Genomic DNA, 27,585 nt, shown 5'->3' with positions numbered 1-27,585 from the left:
ATATAGCTAAGAACTGTATATTTATTTGCAAAAGAGACTTATTTTCTACACTGGAGGCTGACTTCTTGCGCCTTCATTCTCTGTTAACACAGGGCGAGATCTCATTTACAGGTCTTACTAACACTTGATAAGCACAGACTGCAGGTGCCTCCAAATTAAGCTGGTGATATTCCAGTCACTGCTGCGGGTGAGACTGTGACCAAAGAGGGACCACAACAGCCCTCGGCAAACTCAGTGATGAAACAGCCGAAGATTGGTGTGAATGAGAGTTATCCCCAGCTCATTGCAAGCTTCAATCACAACCTCGTCGGCAGCCGAGCCGGATGGGGCAGCAATGAACTGTACTCCGCTCTGAACAAAGACAGAGAGAAGTGGAAGGATTAACGGATGGAAAACCAAAAATCCCCCTGAAAAGGAGCTGCAGCCCCAGTCCTTCAGCCTCATCCCAGGATACTAGGTGTTGAACAAACAAAGGCTTCTATTGCCCAATGCCATTCACAGGGGAGTTCCTCCTGTGAGCAGCGAGTTCTCTCCACAGCTCAGGAAAGAAAGAAAGAAAGAAAAGAAAAAAAAAGTGAAATGGCTCCTCTGGAAGCATAGGCCTTGTCCTGATATTCTTAAATGGTTCAATAAACATTAATCCTCTATTCATCCCAAATCAACAAACTGAGCAATGGCTGGATAATTACTATCCACGTGAGACCAGTAACCACAGGAAAATCCTTCCCAGGCTGTGCTACTCTAGCCAGCAGTGCAGAGCAGAGACACTCCTCAGCAGTCTGCACAGAATTAAAAAAGCCCAGGCTGCGCAGACGGCAATTTGTAGTCACCCTGACATCCTGGCCCCACCATGACATTACCCGTTTAGCTCTGTCGACGTTATCCCTAAAAGGGAAGAAGGCATCGGAGCTGAGGGAGACAGCGGTCAGCTTGGCAATCCACTGCTTCTTCTCCACTTCTGTTAACTGTGCAGGCACCTCTTCAAACATCGCTTGCCATTTCAGCAGGTCTTCATCCTGCAAGAACAGAAGGAGCCAGCTCAGCCCTGAAGCCTGGGCTCCTGGAAGCGCCCTGCCTGGAGCACACCAGGATGAGGGATGATGTCACCCCCCTGACACCAGGCTTAGCCGGGCTTTCTGCTCCCACAGCTCTGCTGCTGGAACCTCCCTGCCAGGGATTTTAAAATCCCAAGTGGTGGTGGTAAGACACTACCCCCATCAGCTCATTTTGCATCCACAGAATCATATTGGTTGGAAAAGCCGTTGAAGCTCCTCCAGTCCAGCCATTAACCACACACTGACCGTTCCCAACCCCACCAGATCCCTCAGTGCTGGGTCAACCCGACTCTTCAACCCCTCCAGGGATGGGGACTCCCCCCCTGCCCTGGGCAGCCCATTCCAACGCCCAACAACCCCTTCTGGAAAGAAATGCTTCCTAAGAGCCAGTCTGACCCTGCCCTGGCGCAGCTTGAAGCCATTCCCTCTTGTCCTGTCGCTAGCTCCTTGGTTAAAGAGACTCATCCCCAGCTCTCTGCACCCTCCTTTCAGGGAGCTGTAGAGGGCGATGAGGTCTCCCCTCAGCCTCCTCTTCTCCAGACTAAACCCCCCCAGTTCCCTCAGCCGCTCCCCGTACGACCTGTGCTCCAGACCCTGCACCAGCTCCGTTGCCCTTCTCTGGACACGCTCGAGTCATTCCATGGCCTTTTTGGGGTGAGGGGCCAAAAACTGAACCCAGTCAGTGAGGGGCAGCCTCACCAGTGCCGAGTACAGGGGTAAGATCCCTTCCCTGTCCCTACTGGCCACACTAGGGCTGATATCGTTTCCTTTTAACTCATTTCCTTGCCCCTCCACACCGTAGGGCCTGAGGGATACTTTTTTCACCCCCCCCACCCCCTCCTGTAATTTCAAGATGCTCTGTTTGGCTGGCCTGCAGTATGCTGCTCTGTGTAAATGCCAGCATCCACAAACAGGATCTGGTAGATGACTTAACACATGACAAACGGCAGCTTGGTTTATGATTCACCTTCTGAAACAGCAGAACACCAGTTCTTACCCCCTTAAACAAGCAACGGCTCACAGAGATGATTCACGAGGTCCCCAATCCAGCTCTTGGCTTTCAATACTTAAAAAGGACATACAATTTTCTTGTCTCAGTGTTGCTTGTAACAGGGACATCAGAGTGATTCTGAGAATCCGAAACACCACACAAGCAAATGGCACCACGCAAGAAGGGAAGAACAAGCTGCCCTGACAGGGAAACATGAGCGAAGCCCTAACTGTAGCTTTAACCCTTCCTCACTGCTGGGGGAAACTCTCAGAAACCGGCTGCTCACTGAAGCGCAGGACAGGGTCCAGTACCTGAGGAGTGGGTGCAGTATCGAGGGGAAAATCATGACAACTTTGCCACTGGGCCATTAAATGACCTTGGGGAAGTCACCATGTGAGCCCTGGTCACTTGATCCCTCAGGTCTTTGGGTTTTATTACTGACACCCACCCGCAAAATTCAAGTCTGGCTTAAGTACTACATAAAGACTTTGTTCTGCAGAAGCTGGACGCTCTCAGCCAGCTCTTACCTCACCAATGGTCCCAGTGACGTACTGGTCAATGGCATTGGAGATCTCTGCTCTCTTCACACCGGCTTTGAACTTCATGGAGAGCACACGTGGGTGGTGCCGGAGCCACCAGTTGTTGGCCTTGTCACCAGCCAGGCGCGTGCAGTGGATCCGGGACTGCTGGCCGGCTCCAATGCCAATGACCTGAAGCACAGAGATACAAAGCACAATCACACCTTGCCACACAGAGATCACAGCCAGAGCTGCATTCCAGCCCAGCAATTAAGAGAGACAAAGTCCCACAAATTAGCAGCTCCTCACTGAAGCAGAGTGTAGGTAATTAGTGAGGAAAACTTTGAAAACACCTGCATCCTGTAAATTTGTTACAGGGTCAGCTCACTGCACAGCTAACTTCCACAGCTCTACTGAGCTGACAGTTGCTCTGAGGACATCAGATACTTCCATCCGTCTAAATAACACAGCCCCAGCCATCAGAGTCCAGCTGTTAACCTCCAGAGAGTCACACAATTATGGCTTTTGTTTAAGGCAAAATTGTTGGTTGTAGAAACAAGTGTGACTGCTAAGAGATGGTAGGCTGCCTACCCATTCTTCAAAAGGGCACTTCAGTTAGAGGATTAAAGTCTGAGCCCAGGTCACCAAAACACCATCATCTTTCCTGGTGGGCCAGGCATACATAGTTTAAACAGATCAACCGTGATATGCAGTGGATTACAGGGCAGTTTGTCTGTCAAGGCTGATAAGAAAGTAAATCCACTGCTCGATCAGGAAGGCTGGTCAGCGGGACCATTACATCACAGGAATTGTCAAGGCCCTGGAGCTACCAACACATTTCCTACTCCACCATTGGCCAGGGAGTCCAGGATTTTTAAAATGGCTGCTGCTAACCTTATTTAATAGCATTTCTGCTTGATATCAGACAGTCCTAGTGCTTCCAGAAACAAAATCCAAAAAGTTTTTTTTTTCCTTGAGGAAGCTGCTATGAAAACACAGTATTTGCTCAGTTTCCATTTGCTTTTATCAGACCACTTTCTTTGGCTTTCTCATCAGACATACTCAACCTCTGTCCATTTTTTCAGGTACATTAGAATAAAATATGTAGAGACTCTTTTGAGTCTGGTGGTCCAGTAACTCTGCAAGCCATTTGTCACAGCCGAATGCACACAAGCTCTTGCATCCCCCCTGGGCTGGTGCAAACTCTCACTGGATACAGCAGCAGCCTTAAGCTCTGACATTGAACGTGGCTGGAGACGTCTTGGTTACTGGACACTGGCAGAACCACCCCTGCAGACACCATCTGCTTGCTGGCACAACTGGCGAGCACAAGGGACTGAGTTGAGGTCTCTTGGGCTCCCGACTGGCTGCTGTCCCTCAACTCTGCCTCTGCTGTGACATTATGCCAGGCACACAAAAGCCGGAGGTCTGATGGAAAACAAGCCCCTCTCCCAGTTTCCTCCTCCTATGAGGCCACAGTTGAACTGTTCACCAGACTGTTCATTCACATGGGGGACTGCTCCAGGGATACTGTGTGGAGGCCAGTGGTTCTGGCCAGCGCCTCAGAGTTTCCAGCTTAGACTGAAACAGATGGTAAAGCTGTAAGTCAAAGGCTGCCCTCAAAGGAGTGAATCATTTGTCTTCTCATTCATCAAGACACAGTGACTTCACCTCTTACCAGAACCGTAACAAATGCTGCTGGATACTATTCCCCCAAGGAGCAAAAGAAAGACTTGGGCTGCTATCTAATATCATCTGCTCAGCTCTAGCTGAAGTCATCAGTGCTTAATAAACCCACAAGGATATTAGTATTATCACAAATACTAATTAGATGCAAAGTTTCTCATGGCTTAGTGGCACCTTTACCCCCACAAACACTCCTGATGTTCAACCTCTGCTCCACTGTCTACCCTGTTCAACCCTCAGACTTGCACAGGACCCAGCACCTCAAGGGAGCTCAAGGCCAGCTGCGTGTAGGTGTATCATCTCTTCCACAGAGTTTTACTTTCTCTCCATGGACAAAGGGAAGGACTTAAAATAGTGATACACTGCGTGAGATTAACTGTCACCCAGCCCTTAAGAGTGAGCCTAGCAAGCCAGGCTAGGGTAAAGCAGAAATTTTTAGTAGAGTACCGGACAGAATGCTAATAGCTGGGGCCAAAATACCAAGAAACATTCCCAAGTTTCTAAAAAATGTGATGTCATGTGTCAGAAGTGCAAGGCCTCTCCACTCTTTCCTAGCCAGAATGGTGCCTCACCTTCATCATGTACTTGTGAGCTGTGGCCTTACACTCCTGTGACAGAACTGGCTAGTCTGCTGCAAGCCCTGGCCTCCAGCCGGCAAGGACAATGCCACTGGAGAGAGTGTTTCCAGGCCAATGCAGCCCCAAAAAAACACAGATCCTTCATGGGCACAGATTAGAAATCAAGCTCTACCTGTCAACACCCCATCACCCTTCTCAAAAAGAGTGTTTTCCTTCTCTCTCTGAGCTACTCAAAATATTTTACATTTTTTGACCGAAATTTTGTCAGTAGATCCATAACTGAACTTTAGCTTGTGTGCAACAAGTCTGAAATAGCAAGAACTTTGTATTCCAGTTAAACAAAGTGATGAGTCCTGTAAACTCTTCACAGGTATCTCTAAATCTACAGAGATATTATCTGCAACACATGGAAGTTTTTATAACGGCTAACAGGCAAGAGAATATAAAAGCTACTTCTTCTCTGTGCCTCCTTCTGATGAGCCCACATTGTTCTAAAAGGGAGTTTACAGTTACAGCCTGGGAAGAACACGCTGATGAGATGCACTTCCTTGGAAAATGGTGATTCAGAGAAAGAGAAATCCTTTCTGTAGAAAAATGTGTTTTGATGCAACACCATTGGGGAAGATTTCTTCAGCATAGCCTGGGATTTCTAAGTCTAAAGAGGAGAAAACAGAAGGTTGAGCTTCTGCTTAAAGCAAACTATAGACTTGTAGCTGAATCTCTCTTCACACTGGCCTGTCTGGATGTACCTATACTTTCCCTTTTTCACTTCATCCTTCTCCCTCTTTTCCTTCTCTCTTCCTCAAATGTTGGCTTCCTCCGACCTGAAAACACAGCTGAAGCCTCAAAATCTTCCACAAAGCAATCCTTCCCCCTCTATTTTCTGCCTATTTTCTACACAAAAATTAATTAAGCTTCTTTCAAAGTTTAATCTCCTGGGAATCAAAAAGTACTTAAGCAGAGCCTATTAAGTGTGAGGAGTGAAAGGAGACAGTAATACAGGGTGAGTAGAAAAACCACTTTAAAAAGCTTGAGTGAAAATTGAGAACTACTTGACCAAAACAGTGGCTCACAGGAGAGCCAAGCATGGCCCATAGCTGGAACACTGTGCAAGAGCATGGAGTGGACAAGATGGATAATGCCCAAAGGATCCTTGCAAAGCGATCCAGACTGGCCTGGATTTACTCAGATGTAACCTGAATAATGAGTGAAAACAGAAACCCTAAATACATTTGGAATTACAAAAAAAATCAAATAAGGGACTTCACAATTGGGAAGACAAACAATGAAATAACTGACAGACATCTGCATTATTTGTGGAAAACAGCAAGGTAGATTAACAGGTTTGTTTTATCCTACTGTGCAGAGAATAAAGAAAGAGAGTAATTTTAAATTGCTAATTTAAAACATGATGGTATCGTTAAAGAAAGTGTAAATCAACATGTTACAGACTGGCTTCACTGTGCTGAAAGTCAGACAAAACAAGTGAAAGTGTTTACTGCAATTAGTGGCAGCTGGCTTCCTGCAAATTAAGTGACACTCAAGTCCATAAATGCTTCCTCCCACTCCATGCTTTCCTAGAACTTATTAACACAAGCACCAGCCCTTGCTGGTGTGGCCAATCCGCTCACAAACCCAGCGAAGCCAAGCTGTCAAAAATGTTCTGGATGTCTGATACACAAGAGTTTTGCTAGGCAACGGGGATGCGGTGAGGCTGCCATAACCCCTGGAAAACCGAAAGCAGTGGAACTGCGAGCGAGCTGGACTTCCCAGGCTTGCCTCATATAACCCAAAACAAGTCAGATCCTGGAAAAGTGTAACAATCTGGAAGTTACTTTCCATCCCTGGTTCTTGATTCATTCTTATTTTTATTTGCACCCAAATATTCCTGTACACATCTGATGGTATGTCTCAGTCGGTGATGTGACCAGTAGTTCTGCACAGCATCACCGAGAATAACTCAAGTTAACCACTACCTTAGTAAGACTGGTTCTCAGTGAACCTTATTTCTTTCCCACCTCTACGTTAAGAACAATGGTCTCAATACTTAGCAGTCTCAGGAAGATTCCAAAAGACTTTAAAACCACAAGGGAGCTCCTACCTGAGCTCCTCCATCATTGCCTGTAGCACACTACACAGTGTTTCTGCATTTGGACTGTAATGAATCACAGAATCATCTCGGTTGGAAAAGCCCTTGAAGCTCCTCCAGTCCAACCATGAACCTCCCACTGACCGTTCCCAACTCCACCAGATCCCTCAGCGCTGGGTCAACCCGACTCTTCAACCCCTCCAGGGATGGGGACTCCCCCCCCCTGCCCTGGGCAGCCCATTCCAACGCCCAACAACCCCTTCTGGAAAGAAATGCTTCCTAAGAGCCAGTCTAAGATGAGTCTCTTAAGGAAGATGTTAAGCTCTGATTTGAAGACCCTAATGCAGACTCACCACTTCCTTGAGTAAGTGACTGTAAATGGCTGCTGACCTTTACTCTTAAAGCCACTTGTGTCTTAGTGTAGTATAGAGACCTCTGATCTCAGCCTTCCCCATCACATATACAGCAAACCAAGACAAGGTACATTTGTAGTCGATTAAAATATGTATCTGCAACTATACACAGTATCACTGAAGCCCCACTAGTTAAACCCCTGCCTGCCCAGACTGCTTTCCACTCCTCCCTCATGGTCTCTCCCTTCCATATGGTACACGCATTACCACACACATTTCAGAAACATCTGCAGCACCACATTAAGTCCAGACTTGTAAAAGCACTGGGGAGATTGTTGCTGTAGTAAGGGAAAAGGAGCAAAGATAGTGACACCTTTGTTCTGGGGCTAAGAGAACTGACACTCTTGAGTACAAAGAGCCATTTAAAAGCAGGAAAAAACCCTGCAAAGCTGAATAAAAGAAAAATGCCAGTTCTCCAGAGACATGTTTTCAAGAACCATACAGCACATGACCCCAGAAAGTACTGAAAGACAGCGCTGCAATGTTTTCAGGCTGTAACAACAATCTGACAAATGCAGATGAGTACCAATGCAGGAAAGACATAGTTCATTCACAGTCTGTACCTGTAGGGTACACTGTTTGATCCATTTCGCTGATTTATGAAGTACCAAAGCTCAAGATCAAAAACATTCTTTGTCTTTTTCCTCTGTATTTTTTAAAAATGATCCAGGCCTAATGAAAAGTTACCATGGAGAGCAGAGAACCAGCTAAACAGCATTATGAGAATGAGCTGCTGGGCAAGAATACAAATTTTAATACAACAACTTTTGGATAACTGATGTAATTTGAACACCTAGCAATAGCTTGGAAATAAGTTGGGTTTTTTTTAATTCAAAATTCATATATCAGCTACACGTTTGATAATGCTCCTGTAAATCCCAACACCCATCAAAAGCTTTTTTAAAAAAAAAAAAAAAAAAAAAAAAAAGTCAGGCACAACAGAAGATTTTTAATGCCCCGAAGGGGAAAAAAGAAAGCACATCCCATCTTTCTTACATAAAAAATGAAAATAAAACTAAGAACCATTTGGACAGTCAGAATCCAGCTGTGAAAATTACTGTTATTTCCTAAGGCTCTACACAGACTACAACATATGTACACACCCTCAAAAAGTGATATAAAAGGACAGAGTAGCTAGAATGAAATGACTCAAGGCCAAACTTGCAGAGGCATGTAAGAGCTTTTTCCAACCCTATCATTGAAAGAGCCAGCCCTGTCATTACCGTGAAAAAAATTACACTGAGGTTTTGAAGCAACCTTTTGAGAAACACAGGTTTAGCTCCTGGTCTGCACAGCACCATCTAGGCCAGTTCATCTGTACCTGTTTAATAGCTTCCTGTATGCTAAATGATTTTACAACTCAGGCCTGACCAAAGCACTCTCTGACCAGCTTGGCTGTGAAAACATGCTCCACAGAGCTGTCCGATTTGGTTACCTGCCCATCCTTGGCGTAGCAAACCGAATTGGACTGGGTGTATTTGACAGCGATGCTGGCAACAATCAGGTCTCGGACAGCAGACTCAGGCAGCTGAAACAAAACACCACTGTCAACCATCCATCCTAACAACCAACTGGCTAGTGATCTGCAAACCCCCAAAGCCATCACAAGTACCCTATCATAGAGAGGGAAAACAATGTAACTAAAACCATCTTGTTTTGTTCAATTACCAGCAAATTTTGTTTAGATTAAAAACTGTAAATGATTGGTTTTGCAGCTAATCTCATAGGTCATAGGGATAAGACTCAATTTTACCAGGTCAAGAGGACACTATCACTGGCTCTAAGCCTGCAAAATCTTCTGTATTTGCTTACAGTCATCAGATGTGCTAATAGGCCAAAAGCTAAGCCCATGCTTAAGTACACACAGGACCACAACAGTAATAATAGCTCCCAATATCTGTAATAAGTATTATTTTTAAGTCTGTTCCATTACTAATTTATTAAAATTCTTTTATTACCTCAATGTCTGAACTTGCTTCAGAGCACGTCACTAATCACACGCTCATTAACAACTGCTTTTTTATGAGAACACAATCAGAGACAAAGAAATAACTGGTATCTTTCTAATGATGTTAACTCTAAATGATGAACAATGTCAGAAAGGCCAGAGTTTATACAATACACTGTACACTAACGGGAGAAGTAAACAGTGAGTCAAAATGAGATCACAATGGAACCTTAGTACATGGCTGTCTCACCATAAAAAATTACACACGGTAGCTTCTTATAAATAAGAAATACAAATATTTTAGTAGTTGGAGATGAAGGGCAAGGTCCAGCTTCTCTTATTTATGCAAGGGATCAAAACAAAGGCAAAGTACTCCAATTTACCCAAGTATATTTGGTCCAGAAAATCTGCTGCATTGTTTCATTAAAAGGCAGTTAAATCTCAGCAAAAGAAGTCTTAAAATAGGACTGTGAGGACTTCCCTGATGAAATCACACCAGTGCATTCCACCAGTCTTTTAAGATCATTTATCTACTGACACTTACGTTTTTATTCTTTGTAACAATGTTCTTGAACAATGACCGGTCGATGACTGCGTTGTTCCTCTTTTGCATGAGATGCAATCCATAGAGGGTTCGAATCTCATTGTCATCTGGCTCATAATGGGGATCCATCTAAAAGCCAAAAGATAGGCCAATAAAACATTTTTAGAGCTCTTGAAAGCCAACATCCAGTCAAAGCTTATGTTAAAACACATTATCTGAAGAATCCAAAAGAAGTGAACTGTTTATAGAAAGCAATGCAATGTCAAATCATTGGAAGTAATTAGAATTAATTGGAGCAGCAAGGTCTCAACAGCATGAAGTGACATTTACAGAGTAAAGAGAGGTAATGCAGTATAGAGCTTATATATGTATGTCCATGTTGAGAGCCTCAAAAATCTACAGTCTTTCACAGAAAGGGGAAACATCCACACAAAGAGTCTTTCAGTCTTCCACAGGAAGGTAGAAATATTTTGAGTTGCTTCATACATGCCTCAAGGTACAACTCCAACCCTCTCTGACATTAAAGAAAACAGCGAATGCGATTATTTCCGGAGTTGCGCTCTCTTGGGGCACATCTCCAAACAAGCATGCAGCGCAGTTAATTTACACCAGCGTAAGGGGTAAAGTTAAATGTAACTGTTAAACCGCATTCAGGTCTACCCATGCATGGGCTTATTTAGAATTCTGGTAGTTCCAGTTCAGGTTATTGAGATACGAAGTAAACTGGATTAAGGCTACCAGCTCTAAATAGAAGCATGCACACACTTTATGTGGTTTCTCTAATCTATTTAAATTTGTACAGATCAACTTTCCTTAACATCCCTCTGCAGACAGGCCCCTAAAGATACAGGCTTAACCAATACCTCATTCTTGCAAAGCTAATTGAATTCCGGAGGTAAGCAGCTGCCAAGATTATCTGCAGTTTCATTCCTTCTTGCCTGAAGCTCCTGAGCCATCTTCTACAGTATCCCCTCACAGTAACACTACAATTGCAATTTCAGCTAAGCCTTGGATTTGCTTTTTGTAATATTATAAGAAAGGTCTCTGCTCACTGGCCTCTTCAAAGTCAGGCAGAAATAGGACCTGTTTGGCTGCTCTGACAGCATTATGTAATCCGTTAGTCATGTTCACCAAAACCGGGTAATTTTGAAGTCTCAACAATACTGTGGGAATTTGGAAGGCAACATGATACTGACCTGATCGCACTGTATTAATATTCCTTGACAGGCATCCTGGTTGCAGGATGTAAAGGTGCATCATCCCAGGCCCAACCTCTGCCTGTGCTCCTCTCTTCATCACTGACTGTACTCAAGACTGCTCCACAAACACCACATGCCCAGACACAGCTTCCCTGGTGATATATTACACATGCCTCCCACTGCCAAGACTCACAACATCGCTGAGGCACTGTATCTTAGATATAAAGAACTCAGGGAGGAAACAAATTCAGCAAAGCGAGAGGAAAGCTGGCAAAGAGTGGAAAGAGAGCACAGAAATTCCATTTCTTTGAAGTACTCTTGCTGCTCCATAGATTTAATTACTCTAAATCCACATCAATTTGAAAGCCAAGAAAGGCATTATGAAAATACTCCCCTGTATGACTATAGGCTAAACATGACACAACATTGCTGGTGGAATTCCAGCTCATACAGGGAGCCAGAGGAAACACTTCCATGTGCTGCAGGGGCACCTGGCTAAGCCCCCCAACTATTTGGACACTAATGTCTGTGAAAAGCAGGTACAGGAAAGGCAGTGGAGGGTTAGAGTAGAGCAGAAGTACCAACCTGGAGGACACAGTAACCACCATTCTTCTTTTTGGCAAGGATTTTCAGAGCTTCTTCCTCATAGCCAGGAGCTACCACACCATCAGATACCTGCAACACACAGAGATTTCAGCTTCCACGTGAGAAAACCAACCAAAACTGAGGAGCTACTACTGAAAACTCCACATGCCATTTCCAGAAAGGCATTGCAGACACTCCTCTGGGGGACTGTCTGCACCATACAGTACCAAAGGCACTATTACAATATTGGTTTCAGTCCTGGAAACAGCAGAGCACTATAAGCTGTTAGCAGGAGTTAGTAAAAAAAATACCTCACTATCACTTTAAGCAGAATGGAACTAATAACTAATATCCTCCTCCGGGGGAAAAGAGCTCATGCATGACATCCCTACTTCTCAGCCCTAACAGTAAACACGACTTAAAAAAATAAATCCTTATTTCAACAGTGATACTCCTGATGAGACAAAAATATTGGCGAAAGAGCTCTTAACAGCACTGAAACAGAAGAGTTTACATTCATCAGTGCCATGAAGTGATGATATACACCTTTCGTATTCTCAACCTACTATGTGGGTGGTTTGTTGTTTGGTTTGGGTTTTTTTAAAGTAAGAGTTTACCAAATGTTATCCTCACAAACTGACAAATGTGCTCTTTCATTTGTTTGAAAAGAAGCCTCTACCATACAAAGCTCTCCCTTTGCATCATGCCTTAAAATCATAAGCAACATGTAACAGGATGAATGTGTTTGGTAAGGCATTAACTCCCAGCTGGTTAACTCTGTATTTAAACCAGTGACTCATGCAATGCAGTCAGCTATGGAGTTAATATTGAACCCAGCAAAGTTAAAAGTGCAGCCTGGAAAGTGGCTGAGCCTACACATAACACGTGTATCAACTGGCAGGTAGCAATCTACATCCACATTCCTGCCTTGGGCCATCATCATCCACATTCCTCTTGGCTGGCCATCAGCTCTCCCTCCTCTATTGTTCCAATTACTGCCGCTCAACCAGATACTTGTGACAGCCTAATCAGGGTTCATTTCCGGAGCCCTCCTCGGAGGCAGACGTTTGCAATCATCTCTTGGAAAGAAGCATTTCAAGCACTGCTATTTCACAGGCTCTCAGGCACAGCCAGGTTTTAACCGGTAGGAAGAAAAACGCATCAAAAGATAGGTGTAAATTCTGCACTCCGGATATCAAATTACACAAATGGACAATAGTCTTCAGTAAAATAGGTCAAATTCAAAGAGAATGGCTGTTACAAACAAATGGTTTCATCTAGTATGATTCTCCTTTTTACACTCGAATGATTTGCTGCTGTTTAACGAACCTCTCTGGAAATAATCTTGGCAGTAGCCACATCACAGATATCAGACAGGGCAATGAAGTCACCAAAAGACGACATTCGATCAGCACCTGTAAAATAATATTTTTAGTAATTTATTAAACTATAGCATAACACAAAGAAAAGTCTTTGCTCCTACAATCCAGTTCATTTCCACGATAGCTAATAATTTAATCCCACATCAAAAAAAAAAAAAGCCATATAAGAGCAACAAGGATGAAAAATCCTACCTCAAACACATGCACCTTTAAATATTCCCACAGTTCATATATTCCTCCTTCTTCACTGCCTTTGTCAAAGCTCTAACTCTGTAATGACTACCTTCATTACTGCAAGCAGCTCTGCTGGAGCCATGGTGGCAAGAGGACATGGAGAGGCAAGGATCATAGAGAAAGATTGTGGAAAAAAGGAAAGCTTTTAGATGCCTATGCTCCCTTCTGTTTTTTCCTGCAAGAAACCAGACCCAGAAATGTAGCTAAAAGCAGGTGGTTTTTTTTTTTTTAATAAATATTCTCTGCATTTAATGGCAGAGCTAAGGTGAACTCAGCTCCCATTACAGATGCTCTACCACTTAGCAAGGTAAATTCTTCTGTCCCTGCCATTCTAAAGGTTTATTCTTCCACAAATCATACAATGGTTTTCTGAAGGCAATGTTCAAAACGGGTCTTTAAAGTTGTGAAAATGGAACCCAAGTCAATGTGCCCCTTATCAAGTAAGTTTGCTTTGTTTTCTATAATCCATGGAGATTTTCTAGGAATGCCATGGAAAATGAGAGAATTAGCGAAGTATCTCAGCTAAGCAGAGGAAGCTATTTTTATTTACTTATTTTTAGCTTTTTTTTTTTTGTGATCTCTGCAGTACAAAAGCATTTAAAAAACACCCACCAAATACCAGGCAAACATTTCTACTCAGGTTAAGTATTCTTGAGCACCCCACTTGCAATAGAAGGCTGAGTGTGCTACCAGCACTGCTGTTTATCCAGATCCTCTAGCCAAAACCCCACCAATTTTTTTTAATATATATGTGTGTGTGTGTGTGTGTGTGTGTGTGTGTGTGTGTGTGTGTGTGTGTATACACATACACACATTTAAATTAAAAAAACACAAAATAGCTACAGGTCTTCTATATACACCAAGGAATAGAATCTAAAATGGTTTTAGCCTCTTTGAAACAACATACAAGGAAGGCCTGCTCATTTGGAAAACCATTTTTGATAGGCAGGCAGTTCATTTAGTCAGTCAGATCCTTACAGAGACACAGAGGAACACACCTTACAGAGGAACACACCGTGAAGGGGAGAGCCTGCGAAGTGCTAAGCATGCTGCTCAGGTGCTGAGAATTAAGCTCAGCTCTTTGGACACACTAGTTTATTCCCAGACTTCTCACCTCTGCTTCGCGCATAGGCGGACGCTAAGGGCGTCAGGGTCTTGTGGAAGTCGTGCACCATGCAGACTTGGGCCTCCTCTTCGCTGAGCGCTATTCCAACAGCAGCACCTAGTGGGAAACACCAGGAGGACACTCCAAACCAGAACCTCTCGCTGCTCCCTCTGCCCCCGGGACCCCCCCAAAACTGCCAGGATAAGGGGCACACATACCCCACTAGCAGGGCCTGCCAAAAGCCACAGTCTGTTCAAAGAGAAGAGCACGGCAGCAAGGGGCCACCCACCTGCAGGGCTGACGTGTTTGAAGGAGGCTGCAGCAGGAATGCCTAATGCCTGCTTGAGTTCCTTCACCAGCTGCCAGGCATTGAGAGCATCGCACAGGTTGATGAACCCTGGAGAGCCATTCACCACTGCAAACACAGCATACGAAAAGACACATTAAAGGGGGCAGACCTCTCGTCCCAGAGTTTGGAGAGCAAGCAGAAAAGGATTTCTCCCACCAAGAATTGAAATCAATACAAATTGTTCTTAACCAGTTCCTGAGTAGCTGGCAAAGTGCCCTGAAATGTTTCAGTGACTTGTGAGGAATGCACAGGCTTGAGACTCAGGAGATGCAAAGACAATTCTCTTCCCTACCAGAAGCTGCTGATATGATCTTGGAGCAAGACACACACTGTCCCCATGCACCTCCCCTCTTGTCAAAGCAGAACAAAACCAGAACCATTCCCCCTTACGTTCTTTAAGATCTTCAACCAGCAGCCATTGGGAACAACACCCATCTCTTTCTGAAGGAACCTACCAGAGCTGGATTTTGACCAAGGTGCGTGGGCAGAGCTGACAGGGAAAAACACAAAAAGCACATCCTCTGCTTCCTAGAAGTTAAATTTCTTTACAAATCTAGTAAATAAATTTCATATAGTCATCATGGCTCTGATTCAACAAAGTACTCTGGCACTAGCCAAACTTTCAGCACGTGTTGTCTCTAACTGATGTAAACAGAACCACTCACAAGCATGAAATTTAAGGCAAGCTTTTAACAAAATGCTTCATCTGCTCGTTTCATCAGAAATCCATGCCAAGAGTAAAGGCCATTCACAACTCTGCTCTTAAAACCTTTTGTCCTGGCCCTGCAAGAAGAACTGCTTGTACTGACATGGCAGAACTGTGAGCATTTCGGGAGACAGAAGGTAAAAGATCATTTTAGTAATAGTCCACGGCCAGTACAAGTGAACACAGTGTTGTTCTGTTGCCATACTGGGAAGTAGACTTGCAAGCAAATCAACTTCTAGTGCAGGCATGGAAAAGCTTCCTACAAGATCCCAGAACTGAAACAAAGTGCTTCATTGTCTGTTCAACAGGACAATGCTTGCACACAAGGCAGAGCTGTTTTCCACCAACATTAAAAGCAATCTCAAGAAGAGTAGCCAGACTTTCTTTCTCTCCAAAAGTGGGGTCTTCCTAACTGCTACAATGCTGCGATGAGTGGCACACCCTACAAAATGGCAGAGAGACACCACACCTGTCCCAGTATCGCCTCTCTCTGCCACCACTAGCAGAAGCCACATTCTAGAAACCTAAGGTAATAAACCTCTGCTCAAAACCAACAAAGAAAAAAAGACCAAACCCATTCAAACATTGAGAAGACCAGCTTGGTTTCTAGACAGAGTGTATGGTGACACAAAAGCCTGTGGAGATACTAAATAAGGAAAATAGAAAGGAGCAAAGCATCTTAAAAGGCTAACAAGGTTTCCCTTTGCAAAATCTGGATCTGATATGAAGCAGAAGGTGCACCACGTAAATCTGCTCAAAGCGTCTTCAGTGTGGACACACAATCCCACACCAACAGAGAACACGGAGCTACAGTAAGTCTTGCGGGGGTCAGCAGACAAGCTTTTCTGTCTCACCCAGCAAAATTGCAAAGCTAGTGCAACTCAGTAATAAAGTAGTTGTTAAGGCACTGCTGGCCACCCCTTGGATTAAGGTACAAGATGGCATTTCAGTTTTAAGGACAACCAGCAGACATGCCCAACCACCTCCTTTCCTTGCTACCTCAGAGCTCCCTTTTGGCCAGCACGGCCCAGGCCTCACCTGTCAGAGGAAGTTTGGATCTCATCGTGTAGAGCTGCGCAGGACTCTGGTGAGGATTCATGCCATACCTCAGGGGCAGCTGGGACACCCCCTTGCTGTACTCCTTCCTAAAGTAGTCAGAGATGGCTGCATCGTACTGAGCAGTGTGGGTGAAAGCCTGGGGACAGAACAAACCATCATCTCACAAACATCAACTTACAGAGGATTTGTGTTTAAAGAAGCAAAGGAATGAAAGGCAAACGAGTTTGCCTAGCTCTTCACTGCAAGCAATAATGACTAACCTTCAGTGCAAGGTGACGCCTGGTTTCCATGGAAGTGTCCTTGTCCCTTGATGTCCCCATCTCTTTAGCTACTGCAGAGTAATCTGCAGGGTCACACACAACTGTCACGCGAGCATGGTTCTTGGCAGCTGCCCGCAGCAAGGCAACTCCTCCTGCAAGAGAAGGACGGAGGCATGAAGCACTTCTGCTCTGGACACAGCATCGTCGAGAGCCACATCTGAGGCCAAGAAGGGACACGCACCAATCAATCATTTGTGCCAGATGAATGTGCCCTTCCTCTCTCCAGCAAGGAGAAGGGACTGTGAGAGTGCTCTTCAAAATGCACAAGGCTGGTGAGGCGTCTATAGGAAGATTTACTTCTACGCTGCCAAGCAACAGAGGTTCCCAAATCTCTCTGCAAATATTAACTAGTCCTGCCCAGGTCCTCTGTGTAAGATAAAATGCCACTCTTCCCCCTTAAATCTGACGCTGCACAGCTATTACACCACTTTAAATCATACAAGATACTAGGCTGTTTCAAAGGAAAAGTAGAGGTTGGCACTGCTACATGCAGAGTGAGTAGTACTCCATAAAACATTTAATAGAGAGCTCTGCTGGGCATCATTTGGACTAAACTACTCCAAGAAAATTCAATCCCAATCCAACCTCAAGGCAAAACTGTGCCTGTACTGTTCACAAGCTGCCAAGCAGAGATGCTGCAGTGAAGGAACAGCAAGCCTTCTGGGGTTAATAACTAGCAGGAAGAGCAAAACTGCTGATGATACAGGCATCCATGCTTCCAAACTCAGGTCCTAACTACTCTCCCACTTATGCAGACCAGCCCCTTTCCTTGTAAAGGCTTCCTGTAGTGAAGTTTTCAGCAATCCTCACAGCACTTTCAGTGGTTCAGCTTTTTCTCTCCAATGCTCATGGTTTTTATTTTTATTACACTGCCAGAGGCTGCAAAAGAGGTTTAATCTGCTCTCTGTTTCAGTAGAAAGCATGCTCTATGTGGCCCTTTGTAGCACAGCCTTTTACAGTATATCAGGCTCCTTCTTTTGGGCAGTGCATGACTTGCCCACCTAAACTGTGTGGCTTGCCAACCTGTTACAACCATCACTTGCTGTTTCAATTGCAGGACTGCTTAAAAGCAATGAGTTTTACCCAATTATGCTTTCAGTCTGCTCCCTGCCACTCCCGAGCCCTTTACCCGACTTCAGGGGTGTGCAAGGCCACCAAACAAGAAGAAAATATCTGAGGCCACTTAGACCAGAACCACCAGGTCTGCCTGGAGAATAGACTGGCTCTCCCTTTAACTCACCAATATCAATCTTTTCCACTGCTTCTTGTACAGTTACATCCGGAGAAGATACAGTCTTCACAAAGGGGTAGAGGTTACACACTACAACTCTGAGAATTGAGGGGAAAAGCAGGATTATTCAGTAAGAAATAAAAATGCCCAACTGGGCTTAGCAAGACAAGATACCACCAGTGTTTTTACAGTCTCAACTCTCAGACCAACATAAAATCCTGTAGCCAAGGCTTCTTTCTCCCAAAGACTTAAAAGACAGTGGTGTTCAGCTGAAGTCCAAGTGATGGTACAATGCATTATGAAATTTAACTGGACCTTGTGCATTAAATAGTGGCAGAACCACAATTTACGGAAATTAGTTTAAAGGAAGAGTTTCTTTAAAAACATGGTCCTGTATTTAAATGCTTAGTGATTTTGGTGCACAACTTGAGCCATTTTCAATGGACTTCAAAGTGAATACTTTCCCTATTTCCAGTACTACTTCTCAGCAGAAAATAGACATCCACCAACTTTCATAAGAGTAAGCACCCAGGGCAAGGTTCATTGCAAACAAAGTACAATCAATCTAATTTCCCACAACTTTTCCAAGAACAGGAAATGACCTACGTATCACCTTCTGGACTTTTAAAATATCAACAGCATATGAAACCTGAATGCACAGCCTGGATCCCATAAAGCCTCTGTAGCACATGAAAGCAGAGGAGAGAATTGACTTTCCCCTCTCAAGGTAAGACTGGACCTTGCTGGAATTAGTTTTTTGATCTGGTCTGGAAGAAGCCACAGTCTGTATTCCAGAAAGCATGAAGTAATAACTTACCCTGTGCCATCCTACCACTGCCACATGAACTGTAGTGAAAGGAGGTATCTGTTTTGACCTCCACAATGTTTTTAAACCAAGAAAAATTATTTACTCTCTTGATCTGAATATATGAAGGTATCAAACTTTAATGCATGCCTAGTATTGGCAGTGAACTGCTGTGATGCATACATTGCGTCCAACTTTTCACATTCCTTTGTCTCCACACTGTGTAATGAACTCAAGCAGAAAGGATTATCAGCTTCCAGTATGGTTTTCAGAACGCCCTATGTCTCTATAGTTCCTACAATGTCTTGTATTGTCAATCAGTAATGCCGCCCCCGCCCCCGTTTCCATTCATGCTCCTGACCTGTTACAAACCATCAGGAATCTGTGGACTTTGACACTGCTAATTCTTTTATTTGTGGACATCAAGATAACCAATATTAAGTTTTCCTACCTTGGCCTGGGTTTGTAAATTTTATGCAACTATGCCACGACACTTCTGCTGAGGATCAGTTCCTTCTGCTTTATGTCAGACAACCCAAATCCAAATTATTACTCTGGATGCAAGTGCACTGTAAGTCACTGATGTAAAGGCATGTTACTCCCCCTGCAATTCAGCAGGGCCTGCTTTAATATGTAGCATACTATGAAGAGCCACCACTGCTGAGCTATCTATGAGGATTCCTGCTGTTTTAAATTTCAGGTTTTCTAATTCAGCCTGGAAATCCATCCATCCTAGGCACATCAGTTTTTAAAAGTACTTTTAAAAGCTAACATGAATTCTGGCCCAATCACCACAGTCAATTTATGCCTCCCGTCCTGGCTATACCTACAATTTACTATGTTCATTTCATCCATTCATTTCTAAACCAGCAGCTACACACTGACATAGAATTGGTCACTCACAATCACTAGTTAGATGTTAAAGCCAATTAGTTAAACATAATCCCAAACTGTCCTGTGAGAGTGTACTGACTAAATACATTCTAACAAAACCAGAAAAAAATCCTTGGCACATTAGTACACAAACTGTGTTACTAATTTCTGGCTGCAGCTCACTTGCTCTCATGATGGCTCTCAGAAAGCAAGCTTTCTGTTATCTGTGTGTTTTCTGTCTGTATAAATGATGTGTGTTCCTGACCTGCTTTTCGCATCTACTCTTTATTTATGTGTTGAAACTCAGTAAACATTATGCAAATATCAAAGGGTATATTTACTAAGCAAGTATTTCAAAATCAGGAACTGTCATCTGATCAGACACCCAGAGCCAAATTTGCGGGGGAGATGCACCAGCTTCCAAAGCACTGAATTCAGATCTGCAAGAAGTGTAACATAGCCCAACAGTGACTGAACATAAAATGTAAAAATTCCCAGATAACCAGAAGAAATTAAAACCTTTGTTCCTTGTGGAAACCACAATGTAACCTTCTTGGTTTATTTTTTTCTTATTACAAGTGATGAAGATGTATCTGTAGAAAACTGTATTTTTAAAAACATAGTATCTCCCAACCAGGAGAAGGAAGGAGACTGCAGATCATCTGGTGTGCAGATGTTACAGTCTCTACTGCTCCCATTCACTGGTGCTGACTGGTCTCCAATGGTCATTTTTGATTACTGACAAATTGCATGATGTCCCCAGCATTTACCTTACAAGGCTGAAATCCTGTTTGTTCATATCAGCATTATCTTCTGGAATATTGCGAGCCAAGATGCCTAGTTACAAAAAAACAGTAAACCTTTATTTCAAAAGAATTAAATCACCAACATTTTTTTAATTCAACATCTTCTGTCAGACCATGCTTTTCCTCAGAGACTACCATAAACTTTCTGACTCTAGTTCAGACGTCCTCATCCCTATGCCTCTACCTTTACTCCATATTACTGACTCTTTGGCAGTTCAAATTCCATACTAACAGGTTTTCTTCCCCAGTGATAAATCATAGAGCATTCCAGTGCTGAACAGCAACCTCAAAAATGTACTTTATAAGTATTCAATTGCTACCCTTAAAATACCAAAGCTGTCGTTGAGGAGTTCATGAAGACACAAAGGGCACCTGCCACTCATCAGCCACCAACACACAAAGTCTACAAAACAACAGAAGCCAGTGAGGCTATGCCTCTAGGTGAGCAGGAGTGGATGCCCTGGGTCTAGGAACTCAGAAAAACACGCAGGTGACTGGCGTCATCCTGGGTTCAAGGTTATCAGAGGAGACGGATAACATGGAGACCTTGTCTCCACGTCTCCAGCCCTCAAGCACGATGGGCAACAGGTTCCATTGGAGGGATCTGAAGCACACTAACAGAAGATGAAAAACCAGATGGGTTAATGTGCAGATTGACCAATTATCAGACAGCTTCCTTGCTGCAGAGGAGCCAGGGAAGATCAGACATGCAGAAATTACACATTAAAGCCTACACTGTCATGTTCCTTATGCTGCACACCAGATTGACCCACAGGTTAAATTCAGTGGAGCGCTCTGCCTGAATTGGTCTGAAATTGGCTCTGCAAAGAATGTGTAAAGGCATGTACAGAGAAGCCCTGTTACTTGTAGCCCTGGGGAGGAAAAGCTCTGCTAACTGCATAGATGCCAGCACAGCAACAGAGGAAGTTATTCAGCCACTGCACACCATCTCCACACCGTGCTTTTCACCTCTCCTGCTGCCGCTACAGCAAATCTGTTCTCATTACTCAGGTCTTCCCCACAACCCTTAAAAAAGACATCTGACAATCCCTTCTTCCCACCCTCACTGCCCATGGATTTCTCTTTTAGACTTATATTAGCAGAAACATACCAGCATGGACAGCAGGATGAAGGGTTTTCACACGTCCACCTAACATCTCAGGGAACCCTGTCAGGTCCGAAACATCTCTGCTCAATGAGAAAACACAGCACAATAATAGATGTGCCACACTGACTTCATCTATAGGTTGAATGTTTATTATTCCTGTTAGGGCAGTAATTTAGATCCACTGACAATGTTGGTTTTACTGGAAGAAGACAAACCCTGAAAGTTTTAAGTGCAGTAAGGGGATAGAAATTAAACTTAGTTTTATTTTGGTCAGTCTGTAAAAAAAAAATCACCACCTTTCCATCAATGACAGAAGATGTTCAGAGAGAAAACACATGCGTGACACCTCTAAACTTCAATGTGTTGTATCTTGGTAAGAACACAACATATGGAAGGCATACTACTAAATTGCTAGAGAAAACCTACGCTGAGTGATAGACTATGATGCATCCTTCTTACAGAAAGCTTGGAAGTAGTTCTGAGATGAGAAATTCTACATTAAGGTAGATCTGACTGTTTTCATTATGGTTGGCATCTGTCAGCTAGTTAGCAAAATGCTGCTTGGTACAGAAGGATTAGTAGAAATAGCCAAAATTTAACGGTCTCTCACTCTTCACAAGATGTTGATCTTTATCATACACAATAGCTACATCTGACAGAAGACCAAAAGGACACTGTCTTCTAGTTAAGTGACCCAAACAAAAAAAATTGTATCAATTTCACTACAACCCCCTCAGAATCCCAGAGGGGCAAAAACTGCTTTTCTGATGAATGAAAACAAAGTTTACGGGTCACACTCTACTAAACAGGATGGTTATTTCTCAAATACACTAATCCCAAAACCAACAGAGATAATTTACCATCCTCAAAAGCAGCAATACCTCAGTACTCTTCTTTCCAGCTTAGCTAAAACATTAAAGTTTCACCACTCCCTGTGACTGTTTATGATTGTAAAGAAAAAACAAATCAAGGGAAGGGGAAATGTGACCACCCTTTGCTTCAGGCTTCACTGACAGCATAGCCAAGTAAAGAAGTTGGGGAGACATGACCAAGTGCTGAAGAACACCGAGGACAGGGAGCTCTGGAGGCAGCGTACAGTCATGATGATGTGCCCTAGGGGCCTACCACTGCATTCATTGGAAGCAAAAAATTAATCACAGCCACCTGTCCTGCCAAATAACTGACAGATTTTTCATCACTACACTGGAATCAATTTTTATTTGGCCAGAGCTAGTTTTTTAATGACAGCAGGGAAGAAACTAAAACAAGTTTCCCCAGAATCGTGGACCGAAACAGCTGATGACTGTACGTGTCCCTTCTCAGACAGTGAATGCACCACACATAAAGGGTGTGAAAAAGCTGACCATCATGCTGGGAAAGTTATTTGTGACAAATGATCTCCAGTGAGCATCAATGTATTCCTGACACCTGTCAGTCCTGTCCCAGGACAGCTGTGAAGAGCAGTACCAGGGTCAGATTGTGAGTTTCAAGACAATCAGTTGCTTCACAGGACGATAGCTGGCTCAGGGCAGATGAAGCATCATCTCCACCACAGTGCTCCCGACATCTCTCTGTGTGCTGACGGGCACAACACTCTTTGGGCTCAGCCAACCAACTTCTGGCCAAGAAAGTTCTGAAGTTTGCTTTGGGGCAGGGTGTTTTGGTTTTTTTTTGGAAGGAAAGACCTGCTTTCAGACCAGTTTTCAATCATTTTTGCTCACAAATGGATAAAACAATTTAAGGAACCTCAGGACCCAAATGAGCAGTTTTGGTGGAGATGTTCAGGAAAGTGTCTGTACCTGACAGGCAAGCCAGCATCTCTCAGGGATTTGGCTGTTCCTGGCTACGGGCGGGCCAAGCACCGTCAGGCCGGGGGGCAGGGTTGTCTGAGGCCTCTGGAGTGACAGAAAATACAACTTCTGAGGCGGGGGAAAAACGAGGTGTAGGTGGGGCAGTACCTCATGGCAGTGAGAGGGCCTGCAATAAGGACAACTAATTTTTTTGCAGAAATACTCACTGGAATGTAATCTGTGGAAAATCCTCTCGCAGAGCTTACAATCTACCGATGAGCAAAGACAAAACACTTGTTTGCCAAGTCTGAGGTAAAAAAAAAAAAAGCTTGCAAATTGTAAAATTATGCTTTTCTTCCCTTTATTTTTTTAAATTTTCTCTGTAAAGGGTATTAATGGGGAGAGCTTTTTTCCCCTACCGACCTCTGAATTTCCTGGAACTCCTCACAAAAGTTTTTCCTGTCTTGCATCTAGCTTGTGGTCGACAGGTAGCACTTGCAGAACGGTTTGTTTTAACATTGCTGGCTAAAAATCTCCACTGTGCCCCTGTACACCCCAGAGGGGCTGAAGTGCAGCCGTGGGCCAGCAGCTGCTTTGCAGGTAGAATGCTCTGCAGTTAATTTGCAGCACAACCCCTGGCCGTCAGCCTAGCCAGTGTTTGCACGAGGCCTCTCCATGGCTGTCCTGTCACTTCACAGCACACAGTCAGCGCTGCCATTCCCAGCGGGTACCGTTGCCCAGCAAAATGGCCAACATTTTGCAGGTATCAAGTCCAGCAGGACCTGGTTCTTCATCCAGTGTGCACATCCCTCACACGTGTTACCTCTGGGGCGGTGGGGGGCCTGGCCTGTGGGTTTTGAATCAGGTCCTTAGGCAATAGAGCCAGCATGGGCAGACCCCTGAGACATCCCTGCATACTTCTCTCATGTTTTCATCGTCCACATAGCCATTCACTCTACACTTGCAGCTTCTGTAGCAGGCAGACTGCATTAGGCTCTCTACTTTCACTTAAAAAGCATAAATAAATGAAAGTTTCTAGATCTCACAGACAAAAAGCTGGGAGCTGCAAAACCAGTGCAGCTGGAAGGCCCAGAAACTTCACTATTTTGATTTGTGAATCTCTGGGCTTGGGCAGTATTGCCTGTGTAAGAAAGAGTCGAGTGAGAAATACTAAACACACTAAATAAACCCAGTATATGTATTACTCTTAGTAGCAGCTAGTGACAAGCAGTAATAAATTACTGTTCAGAAGTGTGGCTGGGGCCAGATGAAAATATACTGTTAAGTGGTACATGAGCACTGTCATTATGAAAATACACACCTTTGAGAGAATAAAAGTTGTACAAAGAGTACAGATCTGTACAGCTGAGGTGGGCTTTGGGGATGATTAATGTATGTGAAAATGAAAAATTTGACAGAGCTCTGCATATTTATCCAATGTTGGCGAGCAATTGCACATTCTGGTGCAGTGCCTGAGAATCTAAGGACAGCGCACATGCTGCTTGTGAAGCAGGATGTTCTGTGACATTGCAGAAGCTCTATGCGAGCGGGTGGCCCGGTCAGCCTATGCACAAGAGGACAGGGCCAGTACTGCTTGCAGACAAACAGTCGGAGGGATGTTATCAGCGTAAATAGTGGCATTTGCTTTTTCAGCTTGTCCAACAGTTTGTTGTCCCTTGGCCCATGAGACGAGGTTTCTGTTTGCACAGAGGCTTGCAGGGCAGGAGGGCGGTTTGGGTTTACCTCGTGTCCTCGCTTGGATTGACGTCTGACAAGGGGCGTTCTGGCTGTGTGCTTAGAGGGGTGTATGGATTTGGATGTGACAGAGAGCTCCTCGTTTGGGGATGGCCATGCCAGGAAAACAAACAGTCTGCCTCCCCAGAGATTTAGTTTTGCTTTATAGAGCTTAACTAATTAACTGGTTTTGGTCGTGTTTAGAGGATATTCAAATATCCTGAGCTTCCGTAGGAACAAGGTCTCACTGGAGTTTTTTCCTGGTGTTTTAAAGCATTGCAGAAGCTAATCTTGAGCCAAGAATGCAGTAACATTGGAAATCATGGGAAGAGATAAATACTAGAATTACAATTACCAGATTAAGGTTATTTCTAAATCTTACTAGGGCCTACATCCAAGAAAGAAAAATCAGACTTAATTAGCAATGTACTCTGCTGTGTTAATAAGGAGAAGTAAAAGAGGATGAAGCTGGATAGAGACAGACAAAAGGGATGGCGTTCCTGGTTTTGGTGTTGTTAGGACAATACACTAGATTCCTTTCTTTTGAGATGGTAGGGAGTAATAGCACTGCTTTTTAGCTTGGCTCTGAGTCCCTGTTGTAAGACTGTTCTCTGTTGTTTTTGGTTTTTTTTTCATGTAGCACACTAAGAGGAGTGTAGAGAAAACAGGTTAATTTGGCCATGTATTAACTTGTTAGGGTAGGAAGCCAGCAAGCTAGCTGGTGGACCAAGGAAGACCCAGCCGACATGTAGGAAACCAAAGTGGAAGTCTGTGGTTGATCTGGCTTGGGGCAACCCTGGCTTCAGAGATGAAGTGTCATGGGTGGCGAGTGTTACAACAGTGCTCTGATCTGGATCTGTCTGACCCCATGCATGTAAATGCATCTCAGCCTGCATATAAATAATCTTCAGCTTTGAAATTCTTCATTGTATTGAGTTTATTTTCCTTAACCAGGCCCTGCTTACATTTATATACTTCCCCACACTCTACTCACATACAAACAGCCCCTGCCTCTTTTGTGTTCTTTCTGAGCTGCCTTCAAGCTGAGATTGCAGTGGCTCAGCATGGTGGTGTTTAGTGTGATGTAAGACAAATACATATATCTCTGTCCTACCCAAACTCCTGCTTTCTTTACTGACAGTTACTTAAATGGGAAGCAAGGAAGTATACATGAAAAAGATGTTACATTCACAAGGGGAACTGCTATTATCCACATGGTTCCTGGTATCCAGTGTCTTCCTTCAGGATGCTGTTTGCCAGACATTTCTCAGTTTCTCCAGTCTTACAGAGACCACAGTCTTGCAAGCACTTGTATATAGCCCTACACTCCATATTGTGGGATTACTTAATGCAAAGTATTACTTAATGCAAAGTAATGCAAAGTACTCAACTCACGAATTGAGTACTTGTGAAGGTGCATGTTCAAGCAGGCTTCAAATGCCCTGTCTCAAATGTTATACAACAGTGGAGATGGGAGTGGAATTTAATACAGGCTGTTTCTCAGTGGTTGGTGCTATGTCTTTCAGTTTATCTGCCTTTTGCTTTAAGGATGCATGAGAACTGCAGGGTGAAGCCTTTTGGTATGTTCCAGGAGAAAAAGAGCCATTTAGTATTGCTCCGTTGAACCTTGTTTGAAAGCTGCATCCCGCTGCCCACGCCACTTGCCGCCGGTTACCAAATCTCTGGGGTAGCTTCAGCAGCTAGGCTGATGAACAGGCTAGCTGGGAGTACTCCACGGTAACTGAGAGACTCAAGAGCTCTGATGCATTTTGAGTTTATTTTTCAACCCTTATCAGCTTGGAGCAGCTTTTGTTTTACTGTGTTCCTTGGAGGTCCCATTTAAATCACATATGTGGGGCTGGCATACTGTCTGTCAGCTGGCCTTGTAAATCTGTGATCGGGGTCCCACGAAGCTGAAGGGATGATGACTAGCCTATTAGCTAAGGTTCAGAGACTCCACAGAGCTTTGCGTGTACAATTTGACTTGGGGTTTGAAGGTTACATCCCCTGTTCAAGCACCAGTGTAAGTGGTCAGTTTTCCCAAACCTTTGATATCACTGTTGAATGCTTTTCCTGTGAAAGAAACAATTTCCTTGTTATAGAATAAATATTTCAGATTTCAACCTGAGTTATTCTAAAGCTCTGGGTTATGAATGAGACCCAAAGGTGCATAAACCAAACAACAATTTATTTTCTGAATGTTCCCTTTCTTTCCCTCACAGAGGCTTGTTCCTATCCAAGCATAGAAAGACTAATAAAAAGGTAAGAAATAGTTTCTCCTGCTGGCAAAATTGGTGCCTACTCTATTGTCTGAAACACCCATGCAGTGAGACAATGAATCCCAGAGCATGAAACCTTGTGTCGGTGGGTGAGGAAGCAGCCTGTGATGTGTAAGGAAAAGGGCAAAGCAGCGTCTCACGGAAAGGTTGTGTGCCCTCAGAGCAGCCTCAGCTGGGCAAGATGGAGGCCGTGGAGGT

General features: G+C 43.9%; 2 protein-coding genes across 2 annotated transcripts in view; one reads left to right on the top strand and one right to left on the bottom strand.

Annotated features, from left to right (window-relative positions):
* Positions 1-23,427, bottom strand: ATIC (5-aminoimidazole-4-carboxamide ribonucleotide formyltransferase/IMP cyclohydrolase; the record flags this gene model as incomplete). Its single annotated transcript, XM_026852413.1, has 15 exons — positions 1-351; positions 861-1,016; positions 2,574-2,756; positions 8,766-8,858; positions 9,823-9,951; positions 11,607-11,696; positions 12,936-13,021; positions 14,337-14,444; positions 14,617-14,742; positions 16,421-16,577; positions 16,702-16,853; positions 18,002-18,090; positions 20,441-20,507; positions 21,588-21,664; positions 23,384-23,427. Coding segments are annotated over 15 exons (1,677 nt in total), but the record flags the coding sequence as incomplete, so codon positions are not given.
* A 118-nt stretch (positions 23,428-23,545) lies between these two features.
* The window catches only part of ABCA12 (ATP binding cassette subfamily A member 12), a 113,019-nt gene continuing 108,979 nt past the window's right edge, over positions 23,546-27,585 (top strand). Inside the window, exons 1-2 of the mRNA XM_026852412.1 lie at positions 23,546-23,551; positions 23,660-23,686. Coding sequence (XP_026708213.1) covers positions 23,546-23,551; positions 23,660-23,686 — 33 coding nt within the window. The remainder of the gene's footprint in view (positions 23,552-23,659; positions 23,687-27,585) is intronic.

The sequence above is a fragment of the Athene cunicularia genome (assembly GCF_003259725.1).
Source record: "Athene cunicularia isolate RWA chromosome 7 unlocalized genomic scaffold, athCun1 chr7_part1, whole genome shotgun sequence".
In the NCBI taxonomy this organism is placed as follows: domain Eukaryota; kingdom Metazoa; phylum Chordata; class Aves; order Strigiformes; family Strigidae; genus Athene; species Athene cunicularia.
The sequence above is the reverse complement of the archived record's forward strand: the minus strand, read 5'-3'. Positions and strand labels throughout refer to the sequence as shown.